Raw genomic sequence first — 15,436 nt, 5'->3', positions numbered from 1 at the left:
TGTTGTTCAAAATTATCGATTTCATTGTGATGCACGCAATATATTCAACAGATTATTGCAAGAACAAACATTTTAAAAATAATTTTATAATGATTTACGAAGTAGTTTGGTGTGCGATACTATGGCGACGCAAGTAAATAAGAACAGCCATTTTGCAAAATTTGTGTGGGTTTAAAAAACCATGTCCAATTTTCGTTTTGGTCGTAACACGCCAAAAGAAATTGATGATTCTATTACAAACATTACGCCGCTAAATACGAAGAACTCACGAAATTCAATCTGGAGGCAATTTGAGAAGTTTTGCGGTGAACGCAAATATGTTTTTGATGGAAACACTTCCACGGAAAAACTAGCATTCATCCTCAAAGATTGGGGGTACAATATGAAAAAAGTCGATGGTAATGACTACAAAGAAGCAGTAATAAAAACGATGTGGAATGTAACGGCAAAGCAGTTGCAAGAACTGTATTTCAATAAATTTGGTATAAAGTTTGATCCTTTTGTTGACCTGGAATTCAAGGGTAGTAGAAATGCACGCGACGCAAAACGCCGGAACCTACAAATACAACCGGAAAAACGCAAAACTAGTTCCTCAATTTTGACTCTAGAAGAATACAACAAGATTCTAAAGATTTATAACGAAGACACGCCAGATGGTTTACAGAAAATGTTTTTTTATGTGGCTGGATTAGAATTAGCTTGGAGGGGATGTGAAGGTGTTAACGTTACTATCAAACATTTTAAGGAAGAAAGTGATAATTGTGGTTTGCCTACGGGGCGAATAGAATACAATTGTATTTTTTCCAAAACAGCTCAAGGAGGTAGCCATAAATTAACAGACAGCAAATGGCTTGCAACAAACACCACAGATCCTAGAATTTGCCCTGTTAGGTAATTAAATACTGTTTCAAATACAAAATAATAATTATTTTATTATTTAAGGCTCTACAAAAAAATGCTGAGCAAGAGAGGTAAACATATAACCACCGATCGTTTATTTTTAACGCCAAATCCTGCATGGAGAGAACCTAGTTCTGTAGGATGGTTCAAAAATTCACCCGTTGGAAGGAATGAAATGGGGAAATGGACAAGAACCGCCGCAGAAGAAATAGGCATCGACATAAAGAAAAAGAAGATTAGTAATCATTCATTACGGTCAACTGCAGTGTCGCAACTTGCAAAAGCGGGAGTCGGTGAAGAACAGCTTATAAAGATTACCGGTCATGCCAATACTTTCTCCATCAAACCATACCTTCAGCTCGATGGAGATCATCATTATCAAATGATTGACAAATTACGCGCCAACTCAACGGCTATGGAAGAGTCTAATAACAAATCCACAAATTGCGCACCGTCTGCTTTGGTACAAATGTCTAAAAATATAGTTACTACTTCACCAAGCACACAAACCCCTGTAAATTACTACAACTGTACCATAATTAATTACAATTCTTAGTTTCATAATTAAATATTTGGTTAGTAACCTCTTGTTTTTTTTTGCAATTAACTGGTACTTGCTTATCTTATAGTTGGCACATCTGGCTAGTGATAATTATCGGTAGTGGTAATTGCACAGTGTGCAATTATCACGTAATTGTATGCTGATTGGTTGAATTTACAAATATTGACGCGTTTGATTGGTCAGTTGACATCATGTGACATGTGAGTGCAATAATCTGTGTTATTGCATAGAATAAACAATATTCTCCTATCATGAAGATAGACAAACAGACCCAGAAAAAAATATGGTTTGAAGACTTGTCCTTTCTTTATTTGGATTGAAGAAGCCATCATGTTGTTTTGGTTTTGGATTGTAATAAAGGATCCATATTTCGTCCTTGATTACAAAATGGAAACATTCTTCAGAACAGTGGCAAGCTGACGCCGAAATTGTCACTCTTGAGTCACTTTTGATTAGCATTTAGAGGAAGTTAAAGTTACTTATCTATATTATTTATTTTAGGTATACAAAATACACACCTTTGTATTTGTTCACAAACTAAGATAACAGATATACCACTAGCAGGAAGTATGATGTTCAACTTTAATGTCTGTTCTTCCTGTCTTAAGGCAGCAGTTTAATGTTATGGTGGCGTACGAAGGGCTAGTTTATCCACTGTATCGGCATTAAATTGTCTTAGATTGGTAATTACACTTCCAAAAATAGGGGCTTTAATGATCTAGTTTTAGTTAAGCTTAATTGGTGACCGGCTAGTAAAAAATCAATTGGTTTTTAATCAGTAAAAAACAGACTACTGTACAATCGTTTCAGCAATTAATGGAGTTTCAGTTTTTTTATCGTTTTTTCAGTGTTTGCACTCATACGAACTACTTTATATCTACACTAGTAGTAATAGTTTTTAAACACAATCTTTGATTTTGCTATTTTAAATAAGCACAGACACATGCAACAGTGTTGATTAATATTTGCAGCGTCAATAAAAAACATATTTGATTAAATAAACAATTGTCGACTTAATTTTCTGAAATTAAAAGCAAATAGTTAGTTTTTTATTTATTCAATATCTCATGTCCTGAGGCGATTAACATTTTGGTAAATTTGAAACACATTATTTACATTATAAACCTCATATGCGTACTAATAATACAAAGACCAAAAAAAGCACAGGTGGTAAGTTTTCTGTAAAAGGTAATGTGAGAAATCATGTAGAGCTGTATTTTTTTTTTTCAAAATTACTATGACTCTTATGCAAAAAAACAACGAAATTTATTTGATTGTGAAATATTAGTGAGTATGAAGTGTTTCCTTCGCCAACTCTACAAATGTGTAAAATACGTTTGTGCAGTTTAGATTACCAAAGTAATGAAAATATTCTTGACGAAAATTTGCCAAGTTTGCATAATCGTACCCACGACGGTAATCACAGCTACAACTTTCGTCAACTGCATCGTAAAATAATTTTATAAACACTTCTTTCTCCGTCAAAGAGAAAGATTATGCAATGAGCTAGTCTTAAGCATGTGAAACCATCATAAAATCCGGACCCCATTTCTAAAATGCCACAAATCCTTTATCGAGAATCTTTATCCATCGATCCTCGATGTGTATCTTTGACCACACAGCAAATAATATCAAGGCTCTTATGAATAAATGCATCATAAAACTTCGGCCAGCGATGAATGAAACCGTTTTATGGAACGCGCAAAGTTTGATTTATCCGCCTGTTTTTCAAAGGGACTTTGTGATTGTGACAGCTGAGAGGGTCAGCCGGTGCATTAGCAAGATCTCAACTATAGACAGTGACAGACGCTGCAAACTTGGAACGTCCAACAACAACCTAATCCACTAACCTGTACAGGGGTTCTGCGATGGTTTCCTTAAACCACAGCACCATGGCAACGGCGTCATCACGGTCCTTCGGCGTAATATCACAGGGAAGGCCCTTATTTTTACCCAGGACTCCATGAACTTCAACCATGGGGACTGCAACAATTACGGGCGTTACCATTGTTCGAATGCTTCTTGTTAGTAAACTTTCATTTTGGAGAGGCACATAATGTTAAGGAACAAACTTTGGCGATTAAGATAGTTGCACACCGGCACGAACACAATCACAACTGCGGACCGGGATGCGACCAGCAGTTGGACTAAAAATGGGACGTGGATGAATAATTTGATCTACTTGCTAAGTTAAAGTAATAAATTCTCCTTCGAACCTCTTGATTATCAACTCAAAAGGGTTGGAGACTTTGTTTTATGGCCATAGTTACTGGAAGTTTTTTATTAATGCTACGTAATTTCACAAAAAGGAAATCCCTACTTTCTACAAATCTACATAATAAAGGTAAAAATTCGAGCAGATGTAAAATTATTTAAACCGAAATTCCTCGTGCGTGACACACAATAAAAAAATCCAGTTTTTCAGACAAATGATAAAAGCAGATTTTGTTAAATTTTAGTTCTTCATGATGACGTCTAAATATTAAAATAAAACAGTACACTGTTTTCATAATGTTGAGCTATTTTTAGCGAATTACATGATTTTTACACGTCCATGGAAAACACACTTTTTTCACGGACTTAACATGCTAATTTTTCGTGTACCCAGTTTTTAAAAGTTAAAAACAGAACTTCAAAAATAATTTGATTTAATTTATGATATGATAATCATGTTCGTGTAAAATTAATAAAATTATACTTTTAGTCAAGACTGGAGAGTATTCCCTTCAAGGATATCCTCATAAATATAATATTATCCTAGAAAATTTTCAGCTTTCGACCAGTGGATGCAAATCGTCGCCTGAGAACTTATTTGATCCACAGATCGGAGCGCGCTCACGCTAATGTCGACTCTAAGCGTTTAGAATTTCTGCGGAAAATAGTTTTTATTTAGATGCTTCTATTTACAAATATCATATCACATCTCACATATTTCACTCGATTTTTACATGTAACAAAGTTAAAATATCGAAAAGTTGAAAATTTGAGAAATCTAAGTATAAAACAGTCGAAAAATTGAAAAACCTAAAGTTTAAAAAACTGAAAAATCCCAAATTGAACGAAAAGGAAAGTCGAAAAATCGCAAATTAAAAAAATCGAAAAATTGAAGAACTAAAGAACTGAAAAATCGAAACTTTGGGAAATCGAGAAATGGAAAAATCAAAAAAAAACAGAAATTAATTGAGAAATCGGAAAACTGAAAATTCAGAAACGTCAAAATTTGAACAATTAAAAAAGCAAAAAATTTAAAATTTAAAACACTGAAAAATTAAAATATAGTAAAATTGAAAAATGGAGAAATCGGAACATCAAAAAATAAAAAATATAAAACTTCGAAAATCTAAAATTTAAAAACCGAAAAACTGAAAAATCAACAAATCAAGAAAACGAAACTCGAAAATTTAAAAAATTGTAAAAGGGAAAAATTGGAGAATTCAAAAATCGAAACATCGAAAAATCGCAAAGCCGAAAAGTAGAAAATCGAGAAATCGAAACATCGAACAATTCAAAAACTGAGACATCGAAAAATCGAAAAATCAAAAGGTCGAAAAATCGAGGAGTCGAAAAGTCGAAAAGTTGAAAATGGAAAAATTGATAAATTGAGAGACTGAACAATCAAAGCATCGAAACATCCGAATCTCAATAAATAAAAAAATTGAAAAATCGAAAATTTAAAAATTCGGAAAATGAAAAATTAAATTATAGAAGAACTGGAAACTTGAGAAATTTAAAAATCTAGAATTTTAAAAATTGAATAATTAAAATATCGAAAAGTTGAAAAATTGAGAAATCGAAATATAAAACAGTGAAAAATATAAAGTTTAAAAAACGAAGAAATGAAAATCCAAAAAATTTAAAAATCCTAAAAGCCAGAAGTCGAAAAATCGAAGAATCTAAATATTGAAAAATCCCAAAATTGAAACAAATATTCAAAAAGAGAGAAATTAAAAAATTATACCACCGAGAAATCGAAAAAGCAAAGTCGAAAAATCGAAAATTGAAGTGGCGAAATCAAAAAATAGATTAATTGAGAAACTGGACAACTGAAAATTTAGCACGTCGAAATTTGAAAAATTGAAAAATACGAATATTAAAGAACTGAAAAATCAAAAATCGAGAAATCAAAAAATTTAAAACTTAAAACATTGAACAATTAAAATATGGCAAAATTGAAAAATGGAGAAATCCAAACATCAAAAAAAATCAAAAAATTAAAATTCGAAAATCTAAAATCTATCTATCGAAAAACTAAAAAATCGACAAATCGAGAAATCGAAACCTCAGAATTAAAAAAATTCAAAAATTGAAGAATCGGCTAACCGCAAAACCGAAACATCGAAAAATTGGAAAAGCGAAAATTGAAAATCCCAAAAGTAAAAAATCTAAAAATCAGAGGATCGAGAAATCAAGGAGTGAAAAGCCGAGAAGAAAAGTTAAAAATTGAAAAATCCATAAATCGAGAAATTGAACAATCAAAACATCGAAACATCTGAATTCCATAAATCGAGAAATAAAAAAACTGAAAAATTAAAAAATTTAAAAAAAGTTGGAAAATCGATAATTTAAAAATTCGGAAAATTGAAAAATTTAAATATAGAAGAACTGAAAACTCGAGAAACCTAGAATTTTAAAAATTGAAAAATTAAAACATTGAAAAGTTGATAAATTGAGGAATCGAACTATAAAACAGTCGAAAAATTGAAAAATCTAAAGTTTAGCAAGAAATCGAAAATACAAAAAGTGAAAAATCGAGAAATCAAAAAATCCGAGAGTCCAAACATCGAAAAGTCGAAAAATCGTAAGCTTAAAAAATAGAAAAATCCAAAACTCAAAAAGCTCAAAAAACGAAACTTTGAAGTAGGGAAATAAATAAAATAGAATAGAATAGAATAGAATAGAATATTTTATTGATGCTTGTAACATATAGTTTTTGCATAAGTCAGACTATGAACATGTAAAAAATACAAATAATAAAACTAAATATAACAACTAAAATCATACTTGTTGCACAGGTATTCCTCAAAGTTATAAAATGCCTTCTCTATTAAAAATTTCTTTAATATATTTTTAAAAGTTTTAAACGACAAACACTGCACATTCTTAGGCAATTTATTGAAAAATTTAATTCCATAATAGTCGACACCAGTTTGTGATTTACACAAACGTATCTTTTTGAGACATAGGTCGGAATTGTGTCTTGTATTGTAAGAGTGTATGTTCGAACTAACATTATAATTTGAAATATTATATTTTACATATATTAAGCATTCATAAATATATAATGCTGGCAATGTTAGAATACTTAATCTAACAAACTGGTGTCGACAGTCTTCTCTATATCCGAGACCTGCAATTACCCTGATCGCTCTACGTTGTATTTTAAAAATTCTATTTCGAATGCACGAATGACCCCAAACCAATAATCCATACGAAATATGCGTGTGGCATAACGCAAAATACGCAGTACGTAGTGTACCAGCTGGAACTCTACAAGATAGATTGCGTAATAAAAATATACCCTTGCTGATTTTTTTTGCAATTAGTTCCTCGTGATCTTTCCATTGGAGGGTACTGTCAATATGCAGACCTAAAAATTTGACTGATTTATTAAATTCATCACATATCGATTTTTTTAATGAAAATGACATATTGACTGTTTTATCTTGATTTAAGGTCAAGCAGTTTGCATTGAACCATCTGCAGGCTTTTGATTGCGTCATCTTCCATTGATCAATAGTGGCATCAACAGTGGATCCTGTATTAATCAAAGTAGTATCATCGGCAAAAAGTAAAATTTGACTTTGCATGAATGCAGGAAAATCGTTGATATAAATTAAGAACAACAGTGGTCCAAGGACGGAACCTTGTGGCACACCATGATGAACTTTTAGACATTTAGAATTTATATTTCCCAATGATACTATTTGATAGCGATTGTCAAGAAATGATGCCATCAGATTACAGCTATTATCACTAATATTGTACTTACGAATTTTGTTGAGTAAGATACCATGGGGGACGCAATCAAAAGCCTTACTGAGGTCCAGAAAGCTGGCAATTCCAAACTCACGATTTTCAAAACAGTTATTAAATGTTTCGACTAGTTTAAGGAGAGCATTTTTTGTGCTGCGTTCCTTTCTAAATCCATATTGAAAATTCGAAAATAAATAATTTTTTTCAAAATAGGAATATAATTGCGTATGCAACACTTTCTCAAAAATTTTGGAAAATACAGGCAATATGGATATCGGTCTGTAGTTGTTCAGGTCATTCCTGTCACCCTTTTTGTGTATGGGGATAATTCTGGCCGTTTTTAAGCAATCAGGGAACACTGAGGCTCGTATGCAACAATTTATGAGCCTAGTAAGAGGAGTAATGATTATATCCTTGATAGTTTTTATTAAGACTACATTCAAATCAAAAATATCTTTGGAACTAGAATTTTTCAATTTATCGATAACTTCTCTTACTGCTGCTGTAGATACTTCATTAAAACAGAACATGTTGACTAGACCAAGAGACAATAGATGTGAACAATAATTTGACATTAAATTTAAAGGGGTATCACAGGTTTTTGGTATATTATTTAGCAGACTGGAAGCAATATTGGTAAAATAAGTGTTAAAATTATCACAGGAAATGTCACAGCCTTGGTTATTATCACAGGTTTTTCCATTATTCAATTTGTTGCGAGATTCATTAATTATTTGCCACATCGCTTTAGGCTTATTGCTTGCATTATCAATGAATTGACTATTACAGCTTATTTTTGCTAATTTAAGTTTATCGCGATATAACTGACGTTGCATATTTCTTGCCTTCCTCGTTTCTTCCGAATTTATAGACTTATGCAAATCTGTTAAAAAATGTAAATGGTCACGAATCTGCTTCAGTTCACTGTTAAACCATTTTATTTGAGATCTACGAGTGCCGTTAATTTTAACTATTTTCTGAGGAAAAGCAAGAGCTGCTAGTTCAGTTAAGATGTTGGTGAAATAGCTAAATTTAGAATTTATGTTCATGTCCTGAGATTGTACAAAGCTCCAGTCTACCGTGTTAACAAGATTGTAAAAGTTACATTTTCTTTCGTCATTAATAGGGCGACTAATTTTATAACAATTATTATTATTACATTTAAGATTATTTGTGATGCTTGGATAATTAATTGATAACTTGATACCACAATGGTCAGACGATAAAGATTCTACTTTAGTGATTGTATAGTAAGATTTGTTGACATTTGTAAATATATTATCTAAACAGTTATTTAATCTAGTTGGAAAAGTAACAGTTGGTTTTAATCCATAGCTTAATAAAAGATCACATAGACGAGACTCCAATGGATCATTGCTGTTAAATTTAACATTAAAGTCACCAACTAAAAAAATATTTTCACTTAAAGTGTTAATATTAGTAAAAACTGATGCTAATACTTCTAACATAAGGCAAATATTACCTTTGGGCGGTCTGTAGATGTTTATTAATACAATATTAACTTTGACTAATCTTACAGCAGAAATTTCGCACTGGCATTCTATTGATAGATTGACAATTAAGTTTATGGACGAACAGTCAAGTAGTTTTTCAGACATAATCATTGAACCTCCATTAACACATGACGAGCGACAAAAATGTGATTTTACATGATAATTTTTATAATGAAGGCTTTCCATTTCGTCGTGTTTTAGCCAGTGCTCACAGATAGCAGCCACTGAAATTTTTTCTTTCTCTAAAAGATATTCGAACTCTAACAATTTAGGTCTAAGTGACTGTATATTAATAACAAAGATATTTAAGTTATCTGTATCACAAATATTATCATCTACCTTAAATGAGTTGCAATTATGACCTGTTGGTGAGAACTTATATACTATTTCGTTAGCGAGTCCTTCAACCTGATCTGAAAAAACTTCCTTACACAGGCACCCTTTGGCCATATTTCTGGCTTCATGGCTTCAGCAATATGATTGGAATACAGGGAAACCTTAAAAGATGAGTACTGTTCCGGATGTTTAGCTGACAGTTGATCACACAGCACCTCAGGAAAATTAGGTTTCAAAAATTCTTGCAAGTCATCGGTAGTGGTTTCCGGTACTAATCTATAAACATGCAATTGTTGGTATTTAGGTACAGTTCTGAGTACAACCTCGCCCTGATTTTCTTGTTTTCCGATAATCACTACATTTTTGAAACGTTTATTAGGTTTTTTCTTATTGACGACTTCAGTCCATTCTTCTTTAACGTCATTTTGAGTATCTTCGTCTACACTATTTTCTTCTTGATCTTGCTTCTTTTCAGCTGGGCGTCCAAATTCAGATAATGAATTTTTGCTTAAATTCTGCTTACTTTCGCTTTTCTTGATGTTTACATCTGGTACGTTTTTCTTATTGCCATACTTTTTTGTCGTCGACTTGACATTATTGGCTGATATAGCAGGTTTTTCTTCGAAGTATGAATCGGTTTTTAGATTCAGTTGATTATTCAATAGGTTAATTTTGTCTCGTAGCTCATCGATCATTGCATTTTTTTCACTAATAATATATTTGAAAATTTGAGGACTTACATTTTCCCAATTTATTTGATCGTCCAATTCTCGATAACTGGGTTTCTTGTTAGGTTTCTCGGTTTCAAGGTTTTCTTTTCCACAGCAATATACTGTTTTGTCATCAATTATAGTTACATGAGTAAGTAGCTTGGCGCAACTTAGATGGAAACACTGTGCACAACATTTACATTTCACAAAAGTAACTGGTTGTCTTTTACATTTTCCGCAGAGCGAGAGATTACCGTGCGTGCCGGCCATGATGCGAAGAGAAAAAAAAAAAAAAAAAAGATTACTTCAGAAATCAAAAAACTGAAAATTTAGCAACGTCATAATTTGAAAAATTGAAAAATCGAAATATTTAAAAATCGTAAAATTGAAGAAGGCAAAAATTGAGAAATCGTATCATTGAAACAGGAAATTTGAAAAATCGAAAAATAAAAAAATAGATAAATCGAAAATTTTAAGAGTGGAAAAATTGAAGAAGCTCAAAATTGAAATATTAAAAAATTGTAGATATTTAAAATTGAAAAATCGAGAAATTGAAAAATCAAAAACATGAAAATTCGAAAAATTGAAGAACTGAAGAACTTGGGGAAGTCAGAAAATGGGAAAATAAGAAAATAGATTAATTGAGAAATTGTAAAACTAAAAATTCAGAAACGTCAAAATTTGAAAAATTAAAAAATATAGAAGAACTGAAAAATCGAAATATCCAAAAATCTAAAATTTATAACATTGAAAAATTAAAACATCATAAGATTGAAAAATGGAGACATCGAAACATCAAAAAATCAAAAAAATTAAAATTCGAAAATCTAAAATTTAGAAATCTAAAAACTGAAAAATCGACAAATCGAGAAAACGAAACTCGAAAATTTAAAAAATTGGAACATCGAAAAAGTCAAAAACTGAAACACCGGAAAATCGAAAAATTGAAAAATTGGGAAATCGAAATAGGCCAAAATCGAAAAATCGAAAAAATTAAGAAATCGAAAATTTAAAAACATCTAGAATTTTAAAAATTGAACAATTATAATGTCGAAAAGTTGAAAAATTGAGAAATCGAAATATAAAATGGTGAAAAATCTGAAGTTTAAAAAATGAAAAAATTAAAATCGAAAAAAAAAAATCCAAAAACTCAGAAGTCGAAAAATCGAAGAATCGACGTATTGAAAAATCCCAAAATTGAAACAAATATTCAAAAACTGAGAAATTAACAAATTCGACAACCGAGAAATGGAAAAAGCAATGTCGAAAAATCCAAAAATTGAAGTGGCGAAATCAAAAAATAGATTAATTGAGAAATTGGACAACTGCAAATTTAGCAACGTCGAAATTTGAAAAATTGAAAAATGGGAATACTGAAGAACTGAAAAATCAAAAAATCGAGAAAGGGAAAAATCTAAAATTTAAAACACTGAACAATTAAAATATGGCAAAATTGAAAAATGGAGAGAGAAATCCAAACAAAAAATCAAAAAAAAAAAATCTAAAATCTAAAATCTATCTATCGAAAACTGGAAAATCGACAAATCGAGAAATCGAAACCCCAGAATTAAAATAAGTTGAAAAATTGAAGAATCGGCTCACCGGAAATCGAAACATCGAAAAATTGGAAAAGCGAAAAATTGAAACGCCCAAAAGTAAAAAATCGAAAAACCGAGAAATCCAAAAATCGAAACAGAAAAATTCAAAAACTGAAACACCAGAAAATCGAAGAATTGAAAAATTGAGAAATCGAAATGGGTCAAAATCGAAAAATCGAAAAGTTAAAATTGGAAAAATTGATAAATCGTGAGATTGAACAATCAAAGCATCGAAACATACGAATCTCGATAAATAAAAAAATTGAAAAATCGAAAATTGAAAGATTCGGAAAATTGAAAAATTAAATTATAGAAGAAGTGGAAACTCGGGACATTGAAACATCTAGGGCCGGTTTATAGAACAGCGAGTTAAATATTTAATCCTCGATTAGTTTAACAGAGAATTAAAATGTGGAATATGAGCCCGTGATTGGTTAAAATATGCGCGTTGCCTCGCAACGGACCTCAATTAAAAGTTAATCACGAATTAACTTTAACTTCGCTTTCTATAAATCGGGTCCTAGAATTTTAAAAATTGAACAATTATAATGTCGAAAAGTTGAAAAATTGAGAAATAATATAGAATTGTAAAAAAATTGGAAAAGCGAAAATTGAAAAACCCAAAAGTAAAAAATCGAAAAATCGAGAGATCCAAAAATCGAAACATCGAAAAACTCAAAAATTGAGACATCAAAAAAAAAATCAGAGGATCGGAAAATCGAGGAGTGGAAGGCCGAGAAGAAAAATTAAAAATTGAAAAATGGATAGAGAAATTGAACAATCAAAACATCGAAACATCTAAATTCCATACATCGAGAAATCAAAATATTGAAAAATCAAAAAATTAAAAAAAAAATAGAAAATTGATAAATTATAAATTCGAAAAATTGAAAAATTTAAATATAGAAGAACTGAAAACTCGAGAAATCGAAAAACCTAGAATTTTAAAAACTGAAAAATTAAAACATTGAAAAGTCGATAAATTGAGAAATCGAAATATAAAACAATCGAAAAATAGAAAGCTGAAGTTTAGCGAAAAACTGAAAATACAAAAAGTGAAAAATGGAGAAATCAAAAAATCCAGGAGTCCAAACATGGAAAAGTCGAAAAATCGTAAACTTAAAAAACAGAAAAATTCAAAATTCAAAAAGCTCAAAAGTCGAAACTTGGAAGTCGGGGACCTAAAAAATAAGATTATTTCAGAAATCGGAAAACTGAAAATTTAGAAACGTCATAATTTGAAAAATTGAAAAATTGAAATATTTAAAAATCGTAAAATTGAAGAAGACAAAAATTGAGAAATCGAAAAATAAAAAAATAGAGAAATCGAAAATTTGAAGAATGGAAAAATTGAGAAAGCCCAAAATTGAAATATTGAAAAATTGTAGACATTTAAAGTTGAAAAAAAGAAAAATCGAAAAGCCGAAAAATCTCAATAGTGTATTTATAAACCACAAGTTCAGGACTATGCTACTTTTTAACATTTAAATAACATTTATTCAACAAAATTTTAAGATGACCTCATCAATTCCAGGAGGGCAGGAGCAGATAAATTTTGACCAACGATTTAACATGCTTCCAATAACTATAAATTGAAAATTTTTGAATTTTTTCCAAAAATCTTGCGTCTAAGGTAAAAACTCAACAGGAATTGATAAACCGTAAACGGAGGATATAAAATTTAAATTAGATCTATTACTGTATAATTTGGAGATTGTTGGTGACAAGTTTTGGTGAGCGTTTTACCATTTGATAATACAATTTGAAATGTAAATTTTTTCATTCAGGAACATTATGTATTAAATCGTATAAGATGTTCAAGAAGTTGGTTCTAAACCACATGGCCGTGCAGTTTTATCTGGGACTCCTGAATATGTATAGTTTTCGTATTTAGTTGCAAAAAAGTCCGTATATTATTTGCATAAAACAAATATATTGTTACGAAATAAACCCATACGCCGCCCCGGTTCGACGCCTATGGGTTTTCTAGCATGTGCGGCGACGATGGGTGACTCATCGTCGGTGACGGCGGCTAGACGGCGTTCGCCAAAGAAAAGCCTGGAAGCGGAAGTCACAATGGGTGGTCCAGGATATGTCTAAAAGCGGTGACGGCGCCTGCCCGGGCAGGACCGCGTCGCTCTTTAAATGGGAAACACCGTCGTCAGTGAAGTCCAGACAATAGGAGAAGTTAAGTCTAGTCAAATCCATTCCAGTCGGAAATATTGTTAACATAAACGCTGTGCAGTTATATAGTTGTGTAAATTTGAGTTACTAAGAAATAAATTGTTTTCATCAATGCCATGGCAAGATGGAGATGATGATGTATTTTTTTTATTTTGAAAAAAAATATTTTCAAGCTATTTTACCATCAAGTTTACAATTTCGATAAACTAATTTCTAATGGTGATTATTAGTGAAAGGAAGAAGTAGTAACAGCACAGAATTGGTCGTTTATTAAAACAGCAAACTAATTAGGAACATATTTGAAATGATATGAAAACTGGGAAATATATTATTAACTCGCAATATTATTATTCCATAAATAAATATTATTTCCATTTTCTCTTGTTATGCTGTTGGTTAATTAATTATTAGTTATTCCTTTTCGACAAAATGAGTTGTTATTGTTGGTCTAAATTAAATTTGTTTTAGAAATGTTATACAATATATTAAAAGCTGTTTTGGCGTAATTTCACTGATTGCAAACCTGGCCTCTAGTAAAACAAAAAACTATTGTAAGCATTTTGTTACGCTGTGTTCATTGCATTTTATAATTTGCGATATGGAATATTGACAGTTGGTAACATTCATGAATAGGCAAAAGAACCAGATTAGTAGCGAATATTTTTATACTTAAAGTTTGCATTTTGAAACCAGAAATTACTGTAATAAAATTAGAAAGCTTATTATGTATTGTTTTTTTAAACGAAGCAGAATAATTTTCATGTACTTTAAATTCGCGCTACGTTCTTAAAAAAAGCTTAACTTTCCTTGACGGTATATCGCCAAATAAGATTTCGCTTCCCATGCTCCTGTATTTTTAAAAAAAATAATATTCAGCGAACACCGTCGAAAAGAATAATTTCAGTAATGGATTTACTGAAAAACAAACAGGGAGGAAGCCGAAATAAATTATTAAATCGCAGCAGTATAACGTTGGAAAAATGAATTTTCAAGGATTTTCCAAACAAATAGCTTAAATCGAATAATTCCCATATACATCCACTAAATTGAAGAATTTAAAATGGAGCAAATATTTTATGGCGCCGCTTTGGGCGTAACGAAGAGAGACTACAATGAAGGCTAAGAAAATAACAAATATCCGGCCGATTCGATTCAGAATTGAACTTTGTAATTAGTAAATTTAATATTCTGAAAAGCCAGCAACACCTAACCTTAATATCGATCAGCAAACAGATTATCTAAATTGCTTACTTTGTAAACATTGTAATTGGAAAAGTTTATGCCCCCACGAACCCTTTCTGATGATTGTAATATTGCACTGGGAGTCATAGACGCGGATTTCTAAAACACATTTAACTAGATAGCGATCTCCTGTGCTATCATAAACTAATATTTAACAAGCCCGCTGTATAATTTATGAGGTTTCAAAAGTTCTTTTTCAACAAGGAATAACAGGGCATTTAAATTTGCAGAAAGCGGATGATAAAAGTTTCATACTGTGGGAATTTCATTTTTCTTGTCAACTATGGTGGAAACTTCTTGTATAGAATTTTCTCTTGTTTTTGACAAGATAATGTAAGCAAACTTGTATCGTTACAGAGAAATTTAATCCCGGATCGCTCTAAACTAGAGTTTTAAGTCAATTATGGAAACAGCGCA

General features: G+C 31.0%; 2 protein-coding genes across 2 annotated transcripts in view; one reads left to right on the top strand and one right to left on the bottom strand.

Annotated features, from left to right (window-relative positions):
* LOC135136196 (contactin-1) overlaps positions 1-15,436 on the bottom strand; it is a 548,953-nt gene that overhangs the window by 232,325 nt on the left and 301,192 nt on the right. The window contains exon 2 of the mRNA XM_064065367.1: positions 3,313-3,445. Within this exon, the coding sequence (XP_063921437.1) occupies positions 3,313-3,445 (133 nt within the window). The remainder of the gene's footprint in view (positions 1-3,312; positions 3,446-15,436) is intronic.
* Positions 175-1,483, top strand: LOC135136197 (uncharacterized). The gene is made up of 2 exons (XM_064065368.1): positions 175-891; positions 943-1,483. The coding sequence occupies exons 1-2, from the start codon at positions 182-184 to the stop codon at positions 1,454-1,456; spliced, it is 1,224 nt and encodes a 407-aa protein (XP_063921438.1). The 5' UTR covers positions 175-181; the 3' UTR covers positions 1,457-1,483.

Source organism: Zophobas morio, unplaced genomic scaffold (genome assembly GCF_036711695.1).
Source record: "Zophobas morio isolate AGI-343-1 ecotype UQ-CSIRO unplaced genomic scaffold, CSIRO_AGI_Zmor_V1 ptg000026l, whole genome shotgun sequence".
Taxonomy (NCBI): domain Eukaryota; kingdom Metazoa; phylum Arthropoda; class Insecta; order Coleoptera; family Tenebrionidae; genus Zophobas; species Zophobas morio.
This window is presented reverse-complemented; position numbering and strand designations above follow the sequence as displayed.